The sequence below is a fragment of the Orycteropus afer genome, unplaced genomic scaffold (genome assembly GCF_000298275.1).
Source record: "Orycteropus afer afer isolate SDZICR_OR568_19922 unplaced genomic scaffold, OryAfe1.0 scaffold00013, whole genome shotgun sequence".
Lineage (NCBI taxonomy): Eukaryota > Metazoa > Chordata > Mammalia > Tubulidentata > Orycteropodidae > Orycteropus > Orycteropus afer.
This window is the reverse complement of record NW_006921600.1, coordinates 15,353,146-15,377,605: the sequence shown is the minus strand read 5'-3', so window position 1 is coordinate 15,377,605 and position 24,460 is coordinate 15,353,146. Positions and strand designations below refer to the sequence as shown.

Below are 24,460 nucleotides of genomic sequence, written 5' to 3'. Positions count from 1 at the left end.
GTACAGTGACTCTGTGTATTCCTGCCATCTTCTCTTGATGTTTCCTGCATCATTCAATTTTTTGCCCATAGAATCTCTCAATATTGCAACTCGAGGCTTACATTTTTTCTTCAGTTCTTTCAGTTTGAGAAATGTCGAGCGTTTTATATACGTCTTCTTATTACCTCCTTGCCTGAATAGTTTCATTTGAGAAGTCAGAGCTTATTTTATTGTTTCTCCTTTCTAGGTGACATTTCATTTTTCCTGAGCTGTTCTCAAGATTCTTTGTCTTTGGTTTTGGAAAGTTTGATTATTATATGTCTTGGTATTTTTCTTCTCGGTTCTGTACTGTTTTGAGTTTGTTGAGGTTTTTTTAATGCATATATTCTCATCTTTCATGATACTAGGGAAATTTTCTTCCAACAAATGTTTGGCAGTTTTTTTTTTTTTTTTTTTTTGTCTCTTCTTGTTCTGGCATTCTAATCATATGTAAGTTATTACTTTTGATGATGTCTTAAATCATTCTTAGGCTTCTAAGCTTTTTTCTTTTTGTTCTTTTTTCTTATTGTTCCTCTAACAGATTAGTATTGAGAGATCTGTTTTCAATTTTGCTGATTTTGTGTTCCATTCATTGAATTCTACTCCTTTGCCCATTCAATGCATTACCTGTTTCTGAAATTTTAATATTAATCTTCTGGATTTCTATTTGCTGTTTTTATATGGTTTCTAATTTTCCATTTACTTTGTCAGTTTATTCTTGTATTATTTTCTTGAATTCTTCCAGTTTTGTCTGTTTTCCTTGATCTTTTCTCAGTCTGTTGAAGTGTCTTATATATAAACATTTAATTCATTGTCAGGTAGTTCCAGAACCATTTCTTTCTGAGGAAAGCTTACTGGCTCTTTATTTTGATTACTTGTTGAACTAACTTGTCTTGTTTCTTTGTGTCAACTGAAGTTGTCTCTGAGACAATGTGATGGTGTTGCACTTATATTTAATTAATGATTGGTTGTTGGTGTGTTTTGCCTAGGTTTGTTGTTTGTTTTGTTTTATTTTTTGCTTTACTTTGTTTTGACATATCCAAGTGAGTGGAGTGGGTTTGCTACTCTGCTCACTAGTTTGTCAGCACTTCAGTACTAACTACATGTGTTGTGATGGGTGTGATAGAGGATGGGAGTGTGTGTACAGTTTTCTCTTTGCTATTCATGTAGACTGGTTGTGAGTAGGCTGAGGTGATATTGACCATCGTCTCTCATTGGTGCAGGAGTGGGTGGTGGTAGCACTTTTACTATGTGGGAGATTGAGGAGATGTGGACTTGGATGGGTAGTGTGGACACAGTTGCTGTCTCTTGTGAGATGGGACAAGAAAAGAAAAAATTAATCAGAAAAAGAAAACCAAAAAGAAAAAAAGAGAGAGATGGAAGAAAACAAAAGAGGATAAAAGACAGATATAGAAAAACTGGGGAGGGGGAAAAGAAAGGTAGGGAAAATAAACATGAGAAATAAATAAAAAAATATATGTAAAAAAAAAAAAAAAAAACAAGAGAAGGGAAAGAAAATAAGAGAAAGAAGAAAATTTGGGTGAAGGGGTTGCCCAGCTGGTGCTACTGCAAGCTGAGGAGGCAACAGTAGGCTGGGCACCTAGTACAGGTTGGCTTGCTCTGTTGGCCAAGGAAGCCACGAGGGACAAGTTGCATCTGGTCCAGTACTGTGCTTCTGCCAGCCTAGGAAGCAGTTAGGATCAGGACACTTGGTCCAGGACAGTGTTTCTGCTAGCCTAGGACATGGCCATTGGTGGGGCACTCAGTCCAGGACAGCTCATTCTGCCAGCCTGAGAAGGCACAGTGTGTGTGTGTGTGTGTGTGTGCGCCTAAATGCAGGAGTGTGTGCATGTGGTGCCTCCAAATGCAGGGAGTTGTGCATGTGGTGGCCAATTACCAGATATGCCTCCAACCCCAGCCAGGGCAGGGGCTGCATGAGGGGGTATCACCAGCCACTGGTGGATGGGGGTGGGGGATGGCTACACTTCTGGTCACCTGGCAGGTAAGAGGAGAGAAGCGAAAACCAAACTTTTTTTGTCACTAGCCACTGATGTGGGCACTGGTGCAGTCCTGGGTGAATTGAGCTGATTATCAGATTTCTGCCCCAATTGGGACACTGCTTGCAAAATTTCAAAATGATGGTGCTGTGTCAGGCTAGTTAACAGTTCAGTGCTCCATATGTCTCCTCATCCTGTTGTCATTTAGTTTCTTCTTCTAGTTGGTATTTGATCTACTTCTTTATCCTTTCCTTTGAAGCTCAGGGTTCCAGGATTATAATCCATATCTATTTCTTTTGGTTTTTCTTGTCTGTGTTTTAGAGGGCCTTAGTAGCTTGTCTGCCATCTTGCAGGAAGTTTCCATGATTTCTCTTTTAGTCCATGTTTTTCAGAAGAATATTTTAATTTCTAGTTAATTTTTTCTAGATTTCTATAGATTTTCTAGTTATGTTTCTGATTCTGATATCTAATTTTACTGTGGCTAGAAATATCCACTTTATACTAAAAGTATTTTTTGAAATATGTTAAACCTTAATTTATTGCCTATTATATTATTAATTTTGGTAAAATTTCCCAGACATTTGAAAGTATATTATACAGTTCCTGAGTTCTTTACCACTTTATAGAGCAGACGTTCTTTAACTTTGAAAACCACCATCTGAAAACATAATATTTAGAACTCAAAAAAAAAAAAAAAAAAACCTCACTGCCATCACATCAATTCTGACTCATAGCAACCCCCTTTTGGTTTCTGAGGTGGTAAATCTTTACAGAAGTAGATTGCTCAGTCTTCCTTCTGCAGAGTGGCTGGTAGATTTGAATCACCAACCTCATGGTTAGCAATCAGATGCTTTAGGCATTACGCCACCAGAGAACTACAGGTTACATTCCTGGTATGCATGCATCCTGCTTTTTCTAGGGTAGGAGGATATTTTGTCTTGTTTTCTCAGTGCTATACAATTTGCAGATAATAAATTTAAATGTTTAAAATGTTTCTACTTGCATATTTGCATGCACTGTAAGAATGTCCAGGTGTATAAGGTAGAGGTGGTGAGGGGCAAGGTTGTGGTGGAATCTTGGCCATAGCCAGCTACCTAGAGGGAGTGAGTAGTTGGACCTCTGGGCTCAGAATCATGGTTGCAGGGGACATCAAGCTCAGTTGGCATAACCATACTACACAGAAACATTGTTCTACATCCTACTTTGGTGAGTAGCAACTGAGGTCTTAAAAGCTTGCAAGCAGCTCTCTAGATGCAACAATGGGTCTCTCCTTGTCTAGCGCAAAAAAAAAAAAAAAAACATAGAAAGCCAAAGAAGCGTGGAAACAATTAATCCAAGGGACTGATAGACCATGTGAGCCTCAGCCTATATGATCATGAGACCAGAAAAGCTAGAGGATCCATGGCTGCTACTCTTAACTACTCAGAGGGGAATTGGTACAGAAGATCCTGTATAGAGTGGGAGAACTATGCAGAGCAAAACTCAAAATCATAAAGAAAAAGGCCAGGTTTGCTGGTCTGTTAGAGCCTGGTGAGACCCCTGAGACTATGCCCCCTAACCACCCTTCAGGTCTGGAATGGAACTCACTCCTGTGGCTTCCAGCCAAACAATAGACAGGTGTATGGGCTAAACAATTACATCAGGTAGATATACTCCTTGGAGTGATCAATCTTGGGAGAACAGAAAGACAGTGTTTCCTCAGGGAGACAGCTCAGGGGGTGGTAGTGCATGGGAGGGAAGAACACAGGGAAGAGTTAACTATAGGGAGGAAGTGGGAAGAGAGCTTTTACAATGTGGAGAATTGTAGTCAATGTCATGAGACAAAATGTATATGAACTGCTGTGTGGAAAATGAATTTGCTCTGTAAACTTTCACCCAAATCACAATAAAAATTTTAAAAAATATATATGTGTGTGTGTATATACACGCATACATGAATCCTTTTATAGATATATCATTTCCATAAAAACAAAGGTATAAAATTAGGTAGTAAAACAAGGAACAAAGTAATGGGAAGACATCATCATTTTGCTGTCTGATAGTTCCACCAGAAATGTCTTCTTAACCTTGATGTTTACCATGAACTATAATAGTTATAATAGAAGTTGTTTCTTTATAAAACAACTTTCTTAAAAATGTTCCAGTATCAATTAAATGTAGGCCAGCTAACTCAGTTATTACACTGTATAGACACCATGAAGTAGTTTTTAGTTGTGAAAATTTTCAAAAGGTGGAATCATGAGCTACATATTATTAATGAAATTTTATTCCAGATACATTTGCATATTCTTTACTTTGAAAATCAAAGTGCAAAAATAAAGAAGAGAATAATGTGGTATTATTTTCTAAAGTTTGAGGATATGGTCTGTCCAAAATAATTTATACATTCCAATGCATAGCTTTCACATTGTTTCTTTTAAATTCAAAAAACAGTAGTAAAGTCTGTCTACTAAGCCTACTTAACATTTTTTCACCAAACTTACTTTGAGTAGCTTATGCCTTGATTTGTGGAACAGTTACACTGAATCTTAAATGAAAGTTAGATTGCTCGAGCTCAGTTGTGTAAGTACCTTAGCTGGCTGGAAACTAGTCAGGGACCTAACACAAAAAAGTAAACAAAAGATAATAGCACATAACATTGTTACCAAACACAAATTATATTGTACTGAACCAAAAATACCAAAACCAAACTCACTGCCATCAAGTCGATTTTGACTCAGCAACCCCCATTGGGTTTCCAAGGTGGTAAATCTGTACAGAAGTAGATTGCCCAATCTTCCTTCCATGGAGCAGTTGGTGGGTTTGAACCACTGACCTTCTGGTTAGCAATCAGATACCTTATCCACTATGCCATACTGTAGTGCAAAGTCTATTGAGGAAAAAAAAGAGCCACAAAGCAGGAAGATAGTCTAGTAAAGGTAAAAACAGAGAATTGACATCTTGATGGATAAGGAAGGCAAGGATCATGTTGGTTTTCTCCCCAACAACCATTTTCTACCTTCATCATTCCTTCTACATTGCCCAAGCATCTACTCTTCTCTGTGTAGTGTGAACAGTGGAGCTGGCCCCATTCCCACCTTCAAATTTTGTTGCTTCTGATTAATGTAAGTCATTTATGGTAATTCCATTTCCCTTATCAGTAAACAGTTTAAGAAAAGACATATTACCCAGTTCCGTCCAATAAGATCAGTGTGGCAGTATGCTGAGAGACTTCCGGAAAAGATTACCTCTCTTTTAAGAAAAAAGATAAAGGAAAAAAAAATATGCTGACTCCTAGAAATACTACATTGAGAAATTTTTAATTGACTTGATTTTATAGTAAGTATGTTGGTATTAACATTTAATATTTAATTCATTGTCTGGTGTAACATACACTTTTAAATGTGGGGAGGAGTTGTTGGTTTCATGATTTATAAACTGTACCAGTTACAAATATATTTGGAAACAAATAACAGAAAGCACATCTATCAGTTATTTTAACAAATAGAATTTATTTGTCTCAGGCATCAAGAAGCTACATTTGGGAATAGCTGTTCAGTGATTATTTCAGAGATCCAGGCTCTTTCCAGTTTTCTGCTTCTCCATCCTTAGCTTTCATTCTCATGCTTGTTACTTCATGGTTATAAGATGGCTGCTGCACCTCCAGGCAAAAGGAAGGGGGAAGATGAAGGGACAAAAGAGATGCCGGTTGAGTCAGCCTGCTTTTATGAAAAAGCAAAAGTTTTCCTGGAAGCCCCACCCTGAAATATTTTGCTTAGGTCTCATTTATCACCCCTATTTGGAGTGCACCTAGGGAAAGAAGGAGGTTATGGATTTGATAACATCAGCCAATCAATTGTGCCAGCCATACATACTTAACATATCTCACATAAATGGTTTAAGCCAGATAATTGCTTAGGCCACTTAACTCTATATAACTCTAAGTTTGCTTGGTTATCTAGTACTTGCAATGTGTCTGTTTAATCTATCCTCTTTTCTTTAATTTAGCTTCATTTATATTAATTCATTAACTTTTCTACTTTTTACCTACGTTTTGTAAACTAGACTTAGTATATTAGACTTACTAGATGACATTTTTTTTTCCAAAATTAGGACTCCTGAGCAAATATGTAAATTTGTGCTAACTTCATGCAAATTAGTATTTTTCTTTTGAACTAGGCATTGTGGTTATTTTTTAAATGAGACTATAGTTCTTGTGTAAAGTTTTTCTTTCTTAGGAAGAACAGAGAAACTATTGAATATTTGAACTGAACTCTACTAGAAGAATTATAATGCAAGCTACCCTTTTCAGAATCCTTTTTTAAGAAAGGAAATACATAGTCCATTAAAAGAAAAAAATAATAACAGTGTTTAAATTTAATATCTGGTATTGCTTTCAGAATTAACCTACACAAAATTAGCTATTCTTAAATTCTATACTGAACTTTATTTCCTTTCACCCATCTCCTACCTACATCTACATCCTCTCTCACAGGTGTTTTTATTCTTGATCACTGAGATAAAAATTTAAATAATCATTTGAGAATGAAAGAAAATGTAATGTCAATTAGCTGTTAGATGTAGAGATGCCTGCTTAGACAAGATGGCACCATACTTTAAAAGGGATATATACGTAGATATAGAATGGAATGGACGTAACCTTATAATAGGGAACAGATACAGTTTTCAGTCTTTGCTGACTAATGGAGGTTAGCAAGCAGAGATTAGGGCTTGATTTATAGTGCATCTCATTTTAGGATTCTGGTTCTAGGATGGATGTAGAAAAATAGCTTCTGACTCTGCTGAGTGCTAATTTAAGATCATCTCAGTAACTGATAAAAAACAAAAGAGACTTTTTTTTTTATTGCTTTGGTTAAATAGACCATACATCACAAGAGAATAAATAATGAAGTATATATGCTAAGAGGGAAAACCAAATCAACAAACTGTTTTACTAATACTATTGTCCTCCTATTTTTATGGTACATGACAGGATATCTTTTAATATATGACTTTCATTTTTCCTAATCTTATTATACAGGAGAGGGGTGGGGAACCAGATTTTTTTACTTTTGTTTCTGAACTAGAGAAGAAGAAAACTCACTAGTAAAGCTAATAGTTACATCGCCACAAACTCTTTCATCCAGTTTTTCTTTAACTTATTTACAATTATTATAGACTGTACTGCATGTGAAGCTAATTGGAAACAGTGACCAGATTCTTAATCGTTATCAGGAAACTGCATTCAGAGAATGAGAAGAACACCCCCACTGGATGAATTGCAGCCACCACCATATCAGGATGACAGTGGTTCTCCCCATCTCTCATGTACACCCTCAGAAATTGGGGACAGTAAATGTGAATATTCTCACTGCAGCAACAGTCCAAGATGCTCATATAACAAGTGCCCAAGTGAAGGAAGCACAGGTCATGAAATAGAAAGTTTTCATAATAAAGGATATGAAGAAGATGTTCCAAGTGACAGCACTGCAGTCCTGAGCCCTGAAGTAAGTAAAAGCACATAGAATTTTTTAAATGAATGTGATTTGGAGGATAATGATCCTGTGCTGCTCCTCTTAGTAAGAAGAATCCGTTTCATCACTATCTATCCTTTGTGGCTGTGATTCCAGCTTTCATCCTTGATTTAATATTTATTCAACAAACTTGTCAGGGCTGTCCCAATCCTCAACTCCTTCCAAAAAGAAAATGGGTAGCTAAAAATGAGAGCAACAGACAAGACTGAAAACTAATCTTCCCTCAGGTTTCAACTTCAAGATGGATTGTTTGGGTTTTTTTTAATCACTTTAGATGATACATTCTGGAATTATTTATCTCCTAGTTTCATCTTACTTACGTTTGTGGGTTTTTAATTACTATTTTTTTTTTTTTTTACTATTGGGAGAGTACTCATTAATATTACTTAACAGATCCTTCAAAATAATGTTATTGCATTTTCATATATAGAATATGGAAGGCTAATAAAATTTCAGTTTATATCATGAATTCTTGACAGTGGTTAGTGGTTGAGTTATATTTATTTTTTTGGAGCAAAAATATGAAATGATAACAAAAAATAGTTGTGCTGCACCTTTGAGGTCTTGTCATATGCTAAAAAGGATTTGTTTTCGTCTTTCTATAATAATAAAAATTACAGAGGTAACCTAGAGTTTTTCATAAGGTAGGATTTATTTTTAGGATTTGCTTTCTTTTCAAGGTTCAGATTTCAAGTCTAACAACTTTTCTCTCAGGTACCATTTCATAATACTGTAGTGTGTATAAGTGTTCTTACTAGGTGTATTGTCTGATCTGCTGTCAAAATTAAGTAATAGAGGTAGTTTCCCAATATACCGAATAGTTCAGCTAGGGATAGAATTCCCTTCATTTTAAGTTTTTCTTCTGTAACTTTAAAAAAAAAAAAAAAATTGTCAAAATAAGAGATTCTGGGTAGAGTGGGAGAAAAATCATAAAAAGACCAGGCTTAATTGTCTGATAAAGACTGGTAAAACCCCCAAGACTATGGCTCCTAGTCACCATTCAGGCCTGGAATTGAACTCACTCCTGTGGCTTCCAGCCACAACAGACAGGTGTATAATATGAACATTTATACCAGGTAGGTACACTCCTTAGAACAATCCACCATCAGAGATCTGAAGGGCAATATTTGCACAGGGAGATAGCTCAGAGGGCAGGAATGCATAGGAAAGACAGATACAGGGGGGAAAAAGGTAACCATAGGGAAGAAGTGGAAAGAGAGCTATTACATTATGGGGATAGTAGTTAATGTCATGAAACAAAATGTGTATGAACTATTACATGAAAAATGAATTTGCTCTGTAAACTTTCACCCAAATCACAATAAAATAAAAGAAATATTTTTTAAAAAAGAAAACATTTTATGCCTGTTACTAGTATCTCTAATAATAATATAGAATCTGACCTAGAAGAAATTCCTGCATTGATATTTTAATATGTTGGTATTTCATGATGTTCTACAAAGAATGTTTCTCTGTGTTCTATCATCTGAACAAGCTTGAGCAGCTGCTTTGCAGATTTTCAAACTATATATTTAGCCTGCAAGTTAACAGTGAAGCCCAGATTGTGTAAATAACAACAACAATAATAATAGTTATTACCAATTGTGCCACAATTGTGCTGTGCAGTTTGTTTTATTCTGACAATCACATCTGCAGGAAATTATTATTTCCATTTACAAATGAAAACAGAGTGACATGGAGAATTCAGCAGTGTACCAAAGTACTACCAGCTCTAAATGGTCAAACTATTATTCAAGCCCAGATCTGCCTAACTGCAAAAACAATATTCTTAACTATGTTATATTGCCCCTTCTGATGTAAATTGTTGTATAGGGAATACTTTGATACAGTGATATTCTCCAAGTACACCACCAGGCAAACCGTATAGAAGACTCATAGACCATATTAAGGTGCTCAGATTACATATGTGGGTGTGGATGGGTATGTGTGTGAATCTATTTCAAATACAAAGCAAGAAGTAAAGAGAGCAGAATGAGGTGGGTTAATACACTTAGGAAAGTAGGTGGAAGGACCACTGTTCTGGTTACCTAGTGCCACTCTGACAAGAAGTATACCACAAATGGGATGGCCTTAACAAACAGGAGTTTATTCTTACAATTTGCAGGCTTTAAGTCCAAGTTCAAAGTGCCAGGCTCTAGGGGCTGGGTGAAAGCCACTCAACCTTGGGGTCCAGCTCTGCCTCCTGCTCCTGGCCCACTGGAGCTAGAGGCATTTCTTCACTCAGCTGCTGGCTGCTGAGCCTGAGAAGCCCCAAGGTTGACAAGGAAAAAGACACAGTCCCAATGTTACCAATCCACACGGCAGGCCATTAACTTAAGTCCATTGTAAGTCCCAAGGTCAGCAGAGCATAGCAGGCTGCTGAGCAGTGACACAGCTACATGCATGGTCCAAGTGTGCCATAAGCTAGAGACCATCCTCAAACTTCTCCTTAAATACAGGAAGCAGACCATATCCCAAAGGCAGCTGCTCAGCTACTTGTGGTAGATCCCACCATGGAGTTGTTTGCCAGTCTCATAGTGGGAAATAACTACCACCAGCTGCCCAGCCATTCAACCAGGCTCAGCCAAGTTGACACACAAATTGAACTACCACAACCACCCTATGCTATACATGGCTCATATGTCCTATTGTACTCTTTCTGCTTCAGCAGCCTTCCCTACTTATGGTGTGATAACAAGAACCAGAGTTGAGATTTGGAGAAGGGGGCCTTGGGCCAAAGATACATGCTTGTTCTATAGGAAAGATGCAGAGTCAAATACACCTGACCACCACTGAATGCCTGTTAGCTTAATCAACAGACATAGGTGTTGTCTGTATTTCTTAGACAGAATGTGTAAATGATACAGAAATCAGCCCAGGTATTACATGATCATGGCTTGGACATCCCATTATATTTTCTTATTCTATCTTAGCACATCTCATAGTTTTAACTTAAGTTACTATCTGTCTTTAACACATCTTCTGAAGTCTGCTTATGACACAAGCTATCTCCTTTACTCATATCTATTTTTGTTTTGGTTATGGTTAATACATCCTATGAGTTTTGCCCATGTTTTATCAGTTACTAATTTGCTAGCTGGTTAACACTTGTTAGTTTCTTCTATCCTGGTTTTTTGTTATTTTTTTTGTCTACTATAGAAACTTTGAATATATTCAAACGATGCAACAAATGGATATTACGTACGTATTTAGATGCAGAGTACACATAACCTGTTAGTATAAAATTCACTCCTGTGTTTTTCTGAACTCCTTTTGCTTCCTCCCATCCTTGTAATGGATATCATTTATTAAATAGAAATTCTCACCTTCATCTTGTTTAATAAAGGTTATAGGTATCTAAGAGCCTATCCACATAATGCAGTTGAGCTGCAAGAGCAGAGAGGGTTCAGAAGAATCCAATGGCAAGGAGTTTATCAACTCTATTGATGACCTGCTGCTAGCTGAAGATTATTTAAAACTTTGATTTAGATATCTTGAAAGAAAAGGTTGCTTTCTTATTGCCTCTTTGCAGAATGTGAGTTGTTGTTGTTATCTGCCATCGAGTCAGACCCGACTCATAGTGACCCCTCCTTGGGTTTCCAAGGCATTTATCACTACAGAAGTAGATTGCCCAACCTTCCTTCCAAGGAGTGGCTGGTGGGTTTGAACCACCAACCTTCTGGTTAGCAGTCAAGTGCTTTAGGCACTAGCTACCAGAGCTCCTGTGAGTGGTAGCTTTTATCTGATTTCACATAGTATATTTAAAAAAAAAAAAAAAAAAGATAAAAGCTACTATTTGCATTTTATCAGAAATCGTGGTGGCCAGTGGTTAAGTGCTCAGCTGCTAACAGAAAGGTCAGTGGTTTGCATGTACCAGCCATTCCTTGGGAGAAAGATATGGCAGTCTGCTTCCATAAAGATTACAGCCTTGCAAACCCTGTGGGGCAACTCTACTCTGTCCTTTGGGTCACTGTGAGTTGGAATCCACCAGACAGCAGTGTGTTGGGTTTGGTTCTTTATATGGTTTCACAAGAATTGTCACATTGCCCAGGAAAAAATAAATTAGGGTGGCACCAAGAGAAAGAAAATAGCTGTGTTGGACCTTATAAAAATTTTATTGCCTTAAAAACATAGCCTCCTTACAGTATTTCAGAAAATATTTAATTGAAATATCTAGATCATGCAATTAAAAATCTTGAATTACCAGTTATGAAGTGATGAATTAAGAACATTTTACTCTAAAGTTTGGTTTTTCTTTGGGTTTTTTGTTGTTATTTTTGCAAAACAAGAGTATGTTTACCTGATCTAATCATACTGCATCTAAAAACTCTAAATTCTTCCATGAGAGTGTTTTCCCTCTCCCCAAGTAGTGTTTTTCATTTGTGACTTTTTTTTTTTCACATACATGATTCTAAGTGGGTTACCATAGACTTAGTGGATAAAATTTATGAGATTCAAAGAATTTGTAATTTTGATTCTTTATCGTATCTCTCATGTAAAATAGAGACTGGAATATAGGTGCTAGCTATGGTACATGTTAAGCTGCTATAATAAAGAGACCCCAAATACAATGGCTGAAAAACACAGAAGCTTATTTCTCTTTCATTGAACAGCAGTCCACAGATGAGGAGGTAATTCAGGGTGAGTAGGCATCTTTGTTCTACAGCATCATTTGGGGGCCCAGTTGCTTCCCTTTTGTCACTCTGCCATGCTGTAGAGTGTTGCCCTAACCTGCATGGTCTCAAGGCTGACACGTACCATACCATCTGTGTATCTGCTTGTAGGGAAAGTTAGAGAGTGGAGGGCAAGCTATTTCTTTGTAAAAAGCTGATCAGGATGTTTCACGCATAACTTCTGTTTCTATTCCATTGGCCAAAGGAGAGTCACATGGGTATGTCAGCTATAAAGGAGACTGGAAAGTATAGTCTGTTACAAGGCATTGCATTTCCAACTAACACTTAAGGAGTTCTGCTGACTAAATGGATGAAGGGAAGATACTGAGGTCAAAAGTAGTCATTGCCATAATAGACACAAAATAAAAATTTAGAAAATTAATGAATGGTAGATAAAAAATTGATTCACATTTTAAAATTACAAACACTGAAAATTTATTAAAATACTTAAAGGGGCAAAGTGGTGTAGTTGAAATATTTGAGACCTGAATTTGACACTGTCATTATATTCCAGATAGTTGGATTGAAACAATTGCAGGTAAAATAGGTACAATTTATTTTAATCCCATAATTAAAATGTAAATTCAGTCTTTCTAAGCTTTTGTCAAAATATGTATTCCTTTATTTTCAATAGTAATTAATATTAGAAAATAATATGTAGTTTTAAATTCTGGTTAAAAACTTGAATTAAATATGGTCTTTGTTGTGGAGGATAAATATTTCGCTACAAATATCTTGAGGCCTTTATATTTACATTTCCATATTTTAATTTTCATTTATTTTTAAGTCCAAATATGATTACATTCTAGTACAGATGGGAATATTTCAGAACAAACCCTGAAAATGGAAACTAAATTTTTAATGGCATTGTAATTTTGTTTATGTTTTCTTTCTCTCCAGCCTAATATTGTGTTGTCTGATATATTGTTTATAATGTTGGAACTAAAATGTAGTGGTTCCTGTAAAAGAAACAGATACACAATAGAATACATATTTTCAATTTTCATTTATAAAAATATATATCTAACTGTCTCAAAATTGTGATGGTGAATATGAAATTATAAATTTTTCTTTATTATAATAAATGTTTGCTTAAACTACCTTGTCCATACAGATACAACTTTTAATTATACTTATCTACTAATTTCTTTGTGGAAGTGAATCAAAATTGTTAATTGTTTTTGCATGACCCTCCTAAAGAAATAGCAGATGTTTATTTACAAAGTAGATTAAATAATAGTATTAAGAACTAAAAACATTTAAATTTGCTTTTCTTAGGATATGTCAGCTCAAGGATCATCTTCACAGCTTCCCAAACCCTTTGATCCTGAGCCAGAAGCTAAATATGGCACACTGGATGTGACTTTTGACTATGACTCACAAGAACAGAAGCTTCTGGTAACAGTGACAGCTGTCACAGACATCCCAACATATAACAGGACAGGTGGCAACTCATGGCAAGTACACCTTGTTCTTCTACCTATAAAGAAACAGAGAGCAAAAACCAGCATCCAAAGAGGACCATGCCCTGTCTTCACAGAAACATTCAAATTTAATCATGTTGAATCTGAGATGATTGGAAATTATGCAGTTCGGTTTAGACTGTATGGTGTACACCGCATGAAAAAAGAAAAAATTGTGGGGGAAAAGATTTTTTATTTAACAAAATTGAATCTTCAAGGGAAAATGTCATTACCTGTGATATTGGAACCTTCTTACAATCATTCTGTGAGTATCTCATCGAATAGCCTGAATACAGTGTATGTTCACAGCAGATCATATACACAATTTTTTAACCTATATCAACCCAATGGCTTTCTCAGTCTATTTTTTACATAGTCATAACGTTGTTATAAAATTTCAAAACCCTGGATAGGTAGGTATAATTTTTTCTTATCTATAAAAGTTGCCCTTGAAGATGATACATGATTCATTTTACACATTGTGCTTTAACCTTCACAGAGTCTGGCTTGAGGTCCTAAATATTTGTTCCTGTGTTGAACATTTATCAGATGGTTCATCATGACATCATCTAAACTCCTTATAGGATCTAATTGGTTTCTTTCCAAGTTAAAAGTAGGTAATACATTAAGAACTGTCTAGTCTCATATTCTATTGCCATATCTAAAAATATTTGCTCTTAGAGAATGTGTGCTGCTGCCCAAGTCATTACTGATTATCTTTTCCAGACCTGCTATGAAATTATTTTAAAGAATCAAAAATAATCTGGCCTTGTTTTGTTTTTGACCCTTTTCAAGTAAAGATTTTGAAGTATTTCTGGGAGAGTTCTTAACCTTAGTAGTTTGAGATAGTTCTCCCTTTCTCTTTTTTTCTCCAGATTCTAATCATATACAAGTGTCTCTCTATATAGTTCTGGTTAAATTCCCACAAGACATTGCAAATCACAGGAGACAAATGTCTACACCATTTATTTAAACAAGGGAGGTGCATTATGTCACATAGTTATTTAGATTATGATAAAATGTGTGATATGGTGTAAGTTTTGAGCTATATTTCTGTTATATAGAATTAAAATCATCTTAATAATATAAATGTATAGATTTTGGGATAGATTAATAATTTTAAATGAAGATATGCTATTTTATTTTAGGGTTGTTTTTAAATGTATTAGTCCAAGGTTAGAATCTCATTGAATTTATATCAGGCAGCATTTGATTTTGTGGAACATTCATTTATCATGATGCCACCCCTTTTAGCCAAATGATTTTGGCATGTTTAAAAACAAAAGTTGATAGTAAATATTATATACTCACATGGGTTTGTAGGATAAGATTTAACCTTTATTGAGAGAATTGTTAACTTATTATACTTTCCAATTTTTAGGATTACTACTTTGAATTAATGCCTTTTTTTAATGACATCTGCAGTTTTTCAGAGAAGTGAAAAATAGAATGTAGAATGTACAGGTAACATGTCAGAGAAAAAAAGGAATGTAGTTTTTGTCATAATTTGAATATTCTGCCATCCTTAATATGATTTTAAAGTAGTCTCTATATTTGGTCTGAGTGATCACTGACTAATCTGTTGAAAAATACACTTTTGAATATAAATAACTCTGATTTAAATTAGAAGAAAATGGCATTATCTTCAAAAGGTATGTATTTTGTGTTGCTTTGTTTACTTCAAATTATGTGTTCCCAATTCTGAATTTATTGTATTCATTTCACAAAGAAATTCTGGTTGAATTAAATAATCCCGTTTTTATATGCACCTCCATTGCATGTGCTAGCTTGTAGTCATTGATTCTGTTTTTTGCCAACCAGCACAATACGTTTCAGAGGAGTGATCACAGAAAGTTAAAAAAAATTCCACATAAATGTTCTAAAGCTTAAAGTTTAGGTCTGAACTACCCATCTTCTACTCTTGCAGATTTTTTTTTTTCTCTGCTTTGACATACTTCTTAAATTCTATAGCTGGGTTTAATTCTCCTCTCTCTTATCTTACTTCTTTCTTTGCCTTCTCAAAAACTCATTGCCTCCTTACTTTTAGGTTTCTATGCCAAAAACAAATCAGCACATTGTGATTAGGAACACTTAAAATTATGTCTACCAGTTGTTTTATCAAAAAAAAGATACTAGTAGAATTCATACATTCTTTGTGTTGTTAGCTGCTATCCAGTTGGTTCCCAACTCATGGCAGCCTCAGTTACACCAGAATGAAACACCGCCTCATCATCTTTTGTGCTATCCCCATGATCTGTGGGGTCGGGCCATTGTGATCCATAGGATTTTCATTGACTGATTTTTTTGGGAAGTAAATCACCAAGCCTTTCTTTCTAGTATGTCTTAGTCTGTAACACTGCTGAAACCTGTTCAGCATCCTAGAAACATTCAAGCCTCCACTGGCAATGAGTGGTGGCTGTACATGAGGTGCATTGGCTGGGCATTGAACCCTCATCTCCTGCATGGGAGGCGAGACTTCTACCACTAAACTAGCCTGCCTCCATTCTGTACATACTGTAGTGTTGATTTTGTCTTCTCTGGAGTTTTTATCTTAACTATGTGGAAAAATCTTGTTACTATACTATACTTGGGTGAGTTGAGCCCCAATTTTGTAAGATATAATAGTAATAATTATATACACATATACATGTGAAAGGTATGTTCGTAAACATTTATTCTAGTAGCCTTTGAATAATTACTTATTATTGTTCTTTGAAACTGAAGAGAAAGGAGTCCTTGTTATGTGGTGTTGGAAAACTTAGTAAAATTATTTCCTGCAGTTAGGTAGACAGCAGAACTTATAAATAGCTTGTAAATTTAGCTGAGGTCATTTTCCAGCCAAGTGTTTAAGGTGTAGCCTGATTTTTTTTATTTATTTATTTATTTATTTTTTTTGCTGCTTATAGTGAAGTTTGAGAGAGATGAATTGAAAGAAAAACTGGTAAACAAAAAAGAATCACAGCTTAATGAATTGGGAAATTATTAGCCTACCCAGATGACAGAAGTTGATAAATTCAAAAGTAGCTGCCGAAACAGCCTAAGTATACCATGTAGAGAAAAGGCTGAGGGTGTGGCTGTACAACCTTTCCTGAACCTGGAAAAAAAAAATCAAAGTATCAGATTAGTCAGCCATATACTAGACCCTTCCAGAAGATTAAAGTGTTCCTTGTAGATCATCCAAATCAAACCAGAGAATCTCTAGGAAGCTTAAAAGAATTACCCTTCAGTCATCTCAGCAAAAGCCGAAGATAGAGAAGAGATTATCTTGAAAAGATTTGTGGGCAAAGCTTTAGTCCAATGGAGTGACCTTTGTAAAATTCACATAAGGCCCAGAAGATTATTAAAAAAAAAAAAAACTTATATTAGCACAAACATTGCCTGTTTCAACTAAAAGGAACAGAGAAACCACAAAATGAAAGAAGGTGGTTGGACCCCCAGAATTCCACTATCAGGAAGAAGTTTGATAAAACTGCTATTAGTGGATGCTTTCAAGTCTATTCTGACTCATTGCTGTGAGGAAATCACTATATAGGAGAGTTCAAAGATCATATAGTTCAGTTTTCTCATTGTACAACTGTTGTTGTTGTTGTCATAGGCCCTCGAGTCAGACCCGACTCATAGTGACCACTCCTTGGGTTTCTGAGGCAGTATTACTACAGAAGTAGATTGCCCAACCTTCCTTCCGAGGAGTGGCTGGTGGGTTTGAACCCCCAGCCTTCTGGTTAGCTGTCAAGTGCCTTAGGCACTATGCTACCAGAGCTCCTTTGTACAACTTGTTGTTGTTGTTGTTATGTGCCATCGAGTCGGCCCCAACTCATAGCGACCCCTCCTTGGGTTTCTGAGGCAGTATCACTACGGAAGTAGGATTGCCCAACCTTCCTTCCGAGGAGTGGCTGGTGGGTTTGAACCGCCAGCCTTCTGGTTAGCAGTCAAGTGCCTTAGGCACTATGCTACCAGAGCTCCTTTGTACAACTTAGAAATAGATATTTAGAGAGATCACATTGATTGGCTAGTTTCTCACGGTCAACTGGTTTAAGAATCTTGGCAGGAATGTAGGTTTCCTGATTCTGAGGCCAGTGATTTTCCAGAGATTTTGGAGAATCAATTTGTAAAATTCAGTTTAGTTAAAGAAGAATCTTAGGTCATCCTGTGCAAGCTCTCTTATATATGAACTAGCTTCAAAGAACAGAATGAAAGATGTTGAGATTCAATCTCCCTCACAGAACTTTTCTCTCCAGATACCAAATGAAAAGAGTAAAACGTAAAAATTATCATAAAATTTCCACCACCCATCTGTCAGTTTGTCATGCTGTGATGGATTGCATGTTGCTATGATCTGGAAGCTATGCCATCAGTATTCAAATATCAATAGAGCCACCCATAGTGGACAAGTTTCAGTGGGACTTCTTCCTTCAGTACCATCAGTTCTCGATCCTATGTTACCTCTTGAAATGGTTGAACACCAACCAATTCTTTTTGGTACAGTGATTCTGTGCACTCCTTCTGTCTTCCCATGATGCTTTCTGCATTGTTCAATATTTTGCCCATAGAATCTTTCAACATTGCAACTCGGAGCTTGAATTTTTTCTTCAGTTTTTTTCAGCTTGAGAAATGCCTACTGTGTTTTTGCCTTTTGATTTTAACTCTAAGTCTTTGCCCATTTCACTGTAATACTTTACTTTGTCTTCTTAACCTATCCTTTGGAATCTTATGCTCAGTTCTTTTATGTCATCATTTCTTCCTTTTGCTTTAGCTACTCTTTGTTCAAGAACAAGTTTCAGGGTCTCTTCTCACATCCATTTTGGTCTCTTCTTGCTTTCCTGTCATTTTAATGAGCTTTTGGTTTCTTCATATATGTTGTCTTTGCTATATCCCACAGCACCTCTGGTCTTTGGTCATTAGGGGTCAGTGCATCAAATCTGTTGAGATGGTCTCAAATTTAGGTGGAATATACTCAGGGTCATACTTTGGCTCTCATGGACTTGTTTTAATTTTCTTCAGTGTCAATTTGGTCTTGCATATGAGCAATGGATGGTTGTTCCACAGACAGCCCATGACCTTGTTCTAACTGATGATATTGAGCTTTTCCATCATCTTTTTCCACTGATGTAGTCAATTTGATTGCTATGTATTCCATCTGGCAAGGTCCACCTGTATGGTCACTATTTGGGTTGTTTAAAAAGGTATTTGCAGTGAATAAATCATTGTTCTATTCTATCATGTGATCTTCAGCATTGTTTTTATTTCTCTCCACAGATGTAGTGGATTTGATTCCTGTGTATTCCATCTGGCAAGGTCCAGGTCAACTGATGATAGTCACCATTTATGTTGTTGAAAAAAATATTTGCAATGAATATAAGTAATTGGTCTTGCAGAATTCTGTCATGTGCCATATCTTCCAACTACCAATGCTGCTTCTTTGTTTCCAGCTTTTTCATTTCAATCACCAGTAATTATCAATTCATCTTAATTGCATGTTTGATCAATTTTAGACTGCAGAAGTTAGTAAAAATCTTCAGTTTCTTCATCTTTGTCATTAATGGTTTGTGCATAAATGTGAATAATAGTCTTAACTATTAAGTTAATAATACTTAATAATAATATTAACTGGTCTTCCTTATAGACATATGGATATTATCTATCACTGACAGCATTGTATTTCAGGATAAATCTTGAAATGTTCTTATTGACAATGAATGTGATGCCATTCTTCTTCAATTTGTCATTCCTGGGATATGAGATCATCTATTTGTCAGATTTAAAATAATAAATACCAGTCCATTTCAGCTCATTAATGCCTAGGATATCGATCCATTTCATTTTTTACATCTTCCAGTTTTCCTAGAGTCATACTTCATACATTCCATGTTCCAATTAATAGTTGTTTACAGATTCTTCTCTTTTTGAGTTATGCTACGTCAGCAAATGAAGGTCCTGAAAGGTTTACTCCATCCACATCATTAACTCTACTTTGAGGAAGCAGCTCTTCTGCAGTCATACTTTGAGTGCCTCCAACCTGAGGGGCTCATCTACCAACACTGTATTGAACAATACTATTGTATTGTATTATTCAATACAGTCTATTGCTATTCATAAGATTTTCACTGGCCAGTTTTTTCAGAATTAGATTGTTACATCCTTCTTCCTAGTCTGTCTTAGTCTGGAAGCTCTGCTGAAACCTGTGCACCATGGGTGACCCTGCTGGTATTTGAAACATCAGTGGCATAGCTTCCAGCATCACAGCAATATGCAAGCCACCACAGTAGACAAACTAACAGACGAATGGTGGAAGCATAAGGTGGGTGGGAGGAAAAGTGACAATGTAATATTCTAATGTACTAAAGAAAAAATGACTAGCCTCAATATTTGTCATCTCTCCTTTTTTAACTTAAAGAAGTGTCATTTAGACAATAATGTTAGTAATGAAGACATATTTATATGAAGTTCAGTTATTACTTTTGTTTTATTTTCTTCTGTTAATTAAAGTAAAATGAGTTATTTTTAATAAAATATTTATAGTTTGATCACATTTTTATAAAAGCATTTCTAGAGCTGTTTCTATTTGTACATATTCATAGAACGATGTCTTCAAGATGTTTACCTAACAATAATTTATGGATGTAAAATTTGATGTGAACTTTTTACTTCTTTCTTTGTTTATTTCTGTATTATTTGAATTACTTGTGATAACCACTTGTCAGTTTTTTAAAATAATAGAGAATCAAAAACAAGGGAGCAATTTTGATGCCCAAGTGATAGGATGAATAAACAGATCAGTTCCTAGCGAGAAGCAAAAAGAATGATAAGAGGCCATAGTAGAAAATTTAAGTTTTCTTAAATCCTAGTGGCAGAGGTACTGAATATGTGCCTAGATGTCTATATTTCATTAAATTTTGTTCTATGTTATATTTCTATGTGAATACATAGCAGTTTTAGGAAGTAGACAAGAAAGTGGATAGGATTTTCTCAAGGATAAAAAAAGAAGATCCTGAGGAACTCCTATGTTTGAAGATTATAGAAAAGAGGGGTAAGGTAGGAAAAAAAAGACAATAAAATAGCATGAAAGTCAAGTTTAGAATGAATTGTATTTATTTATTTACTTTTTATTGTAGTTTGGGTAAAAGCTTACAGAGAAAATAAGTTTTCCATTCAACAAGTTATACACATTTTGTTCCGTGATATTGGTTGCAATCCCCTCAATGTAATAGCACTCTTCCCATTTCTTCTCTGTTTCCATTTGTCCTTCTTCCCTGCCCCTTCCTACCTTCTGAGCTTGTTTTTAGAAAAATCCTGCCCTTTTGATCTTATACTGAGGAGTATATTTTTCCCTGGTATCATATTTACTTTATAGGCCTGTCTATTGCTTGACTGAAAGTTGATTATCAAGGATGAGTTCAATTCCAGGCTTGAAGAGTGTCTAAGGGCCACAGTCTCTAGGGGGTTCCTCCAGTCTCTATCCGACCAGTAAGTCTAGCCTTTTTTAAGATTTTGAATTTTGTTCTACATTTTTTTTCCTCCCTTCCTGTCCAGGATCCTCTATTGTAATTCCAGTCAGAGTGGTTGATAGTGATAGCCAGGCACCATCTATTTCTTCTGGCCTCAGGGTCATGAAGGATATGGTTCACAGGGTTCACTAGTCCTTTGGACTGTTTTCCTTGAATCTTTAATTTTCTTCATTATCCTTTACTCTGGACAAGGAGAGGCCAATAGCTGCATCTAATATGGCCATTCTCAAGCTTTTAAGACCCCAGTTGCTACTCACTAAAGTAAGGTGTAGAACATTGCCTTTGTGGACTCTTATATGCCACTTGACCTAGATGTTCCCCAAAACTATGGTCCTAAGCCTTTAACCCCTGTGACTCATTCCCTCAATATGTTTGGTTATGTCTAAGAAGTTTTCAGAACTTTGACCTCTGTATGCTTTACAATATCCATGGATGTATTTTGTAGCACATCCAAATACATATGTAGAAATATTCTCTGCCAAACCTTTATATACTTGTGAGTGTACTCCCATTCGCCTTCCCTCATCTGTTCAGCTTGCATGTCTGCCTTTGTGTCTGCTTGTAGACATCGTTTGTCATTACTATTGTAGGATCTTGTATCTACTACTGTTACCTTTGTTGTCTTTTACCCTTGTGCACCTTCCAGTGACTTCCTTTCCCAATGGTCCTGTTTTGCTGCCTCTTCACTTATTGTATATTGCCTCTCCCTTCACCCAAAGTCAAAAATGAATTTTATGAAGAAATGAGTAATCAATTTTGTCACATACTGTGAACAGAACCAATAACCTGAGTATTGAAATCTGTTGATTGGATTTAGGATATACGAGTCCCATGTAGCCTTAGAAGGACTAGTTCTGTTGGAGTAGTGAGGCCAGAATCCAAACTGAAGTGGCAGTCACTTAGATAACTTTTTCACTCAGTTTGGTTGTGAAGATAGGAGGACAGAGGGTTATTTAGAAAGTAAGGGCCTTGGAGGATGTTTGGAGATACTTGGTCATGTTTACATACATACTAATAAGAATTACTTAAAAAATACTTAAAAAATAATAATAAGATAAAAGATGACATGTAAGATTTACAAAAAAAAAAAAAGAACTCATTGCTGTTGAGTTGATTCAACTCATAGTGACCCCTCCTTGGGTTTCCAACACAGTATCTCTATAGAAGATATAGGAGATATAATTGAAGAGAGACTTTAATCAGTATATCTGGGTTGAACCCAAAGGTAAAAATGTTAATTTTTTTTCAAGAGGTTTATTTAAATGTTAGGCCATGAAATTGGAGCTGGAAAAGAAATAATGATAAAAAGGGGCTGATGGGCAAGAGGAAAGTAGAAAGATTCGTGGAGTCTAAATCCCAAGTTATCAAGGAACAGAGAGGAATAGTTGAGCAGCAGTATGCAAGTGTAGGGGACTGTGGTTGGGAAGGGAATGTTTTCAGTTAATGTGCTGTGATAATAGGAATAATAATAGAATGTGATTGTGGGAGTGAACATCTAAGATGGAGTAAAAGGTAAAGTCATTGGATAAGTGAGTTAAAGAGGTTGTTGAATGGGTTACCCACATGCACATTGAAGTCATAAAAGATGATGGCAGAAGTTGAAATATTAAAGAAGATTCAGTGAGCCAAGGATCATTGTCCCCGAGAAATGAAGGTATTTTGAAGAGGACAAAATATCTGTGAATGACATGAATCTGAAAGCAAAATAGTTGTTCTTTTACATCATTTTGGAGGAGTAGTGTTTGGAAAAGCAGCAGAGAACTCTGCTTCCTGACCCTGATGCACTTGTTGTGTTAAGGAATAACCAGAATGAGAAGTCCACAGACAATGAGATTTCCTCAGGGAAGAATTGTATTTAAATTAAAGCTGAGGTTCAGAGAAAAAACTAAAATTAGAGTTTACCTTAGATCAGGAGAATCCAAAACTATAGTGAAAAGTTCCTGAAAAGAAGGTGCTAGTGGAAGTTTGTGTCACTGAAGAACTACAGAGAATATTAGGGTTAATGTTAAAGTAACAGAGATGACCACTATCATTAGGATTTGCCTCTAATGTTTATATTATATCAAAATGCTAATACCAGTCATAGATCTGTTCAAATATCAGATTTCATTTAAAGTCTAGTTTAAATTCCATCTCTATATAAATTTATTAGATTATTTCTAATATAATTTGAGCTATTTGATCTCATTATCTTTGTACTGATTATTGCCATATGAATGTTGAGTGGATGAATGGGTGAGCACCTGCAATAGTGTATATTATCTCTGAATTCCTGCAGCATTTATTGCCTCTGGTGCTCTTTTTGGCAGCTAGTCTTATATTTTCTTTAACTTGTTTTATATCCCCCTTCTAGATTTTAAACGCTCCAAGAGTAGAGACCATGTGTTTTAGTTATATGATTTTTTTAAACTTTTTAATGCATTTTATTGAAATATAATTTATGTACAGTGAAATACACAAAACTAAAGTGACATGGGTCAATGCTTTTTTTTTTTGCAGTGTCCCCTCTCCTCCCCTGCCACCACTGGCCACCAACAAAGAAAGTTTCCCTCTATATATAAACCTTTCCTTGTCCCTCCACAACAACAAACTAATACTGTATTTGTCCTTCTGTGAATGACTTATTTCACTCAGCATAATATCCTCCAAGTTCATCCATACTATGCAGTGTTTTGCAGACTCTACATTATTCCTTAGTGCTGCATAATATTCCATTATGTGTATGTACCATAGTTTGGTCATCCACTCTTCAGCTGATGGCCACATAGGTTGTTTCCATCTTTTTGCTATTGTAAATAGTGCTGCGATGAACATGAGTGTCCATATATCTGTTCCTGGCCTGGCTCTCACCTCTCTAGGATATAAACCTACTAATGGAGTTAAAGGGTCAAATAGTATGTCCAATTCCAGCATTCTAAGAAATCGCCATATTGGTTTCCACAGTGGTTGTATCACTTCATAGTCCCACCAGCAGTGTATGAGAGTCCCAATCTCTCCACATCCTTGCCAGCATTTGTTCTTTTCTGTCTCATTGAACCTTGCCATCAGTGCTGGGGTGAGATAGTATCTCATTGTTGTTTTGCTTTGCATCTCTCTAATGGTCAGTGACTGTGAGCATCTCTTTATATATTAGTTGGCCACCTGAATATCCTCCTTGGTGAAGTGTCTATTCATGTCTTCTGCCCATTTTTCAATTGGATTGTTAATTCCTTTGGTGTTGAGGCATTGGAGTTTTCTATAAATCTTGGAGATAAGTCCCTTGCCAGATATATAATCAGCAAATATGAATTT

The 24,460-nt window shown here is 35.9% G+C and overlaps 1 protein-coding gene across 1 annotated transcript in view; it reads left to right on the top strand.

The window, feature by feature from the left end:
* Positions 1-24,460, top strand: part of SYT14 (synaptotagmin 14) — a 288,413-nt gene that overhangs the window by 152,998 nt on the left and 110,955 nt on the right. The window contains exons 3-4 of the mRNA XM_042782518.1: positions 7,230-7,501; positions 13,480-13,929. Of these exons, the coding sequence (XP_042638452.1) occupies positions 7,230-7,501; positions 13,480-13,929 (722 nt within the window). The remainder of the gene's footprint in view (positions 1-7,229; positions 7,502-13,479; positions 13,930-24,460) is intronic.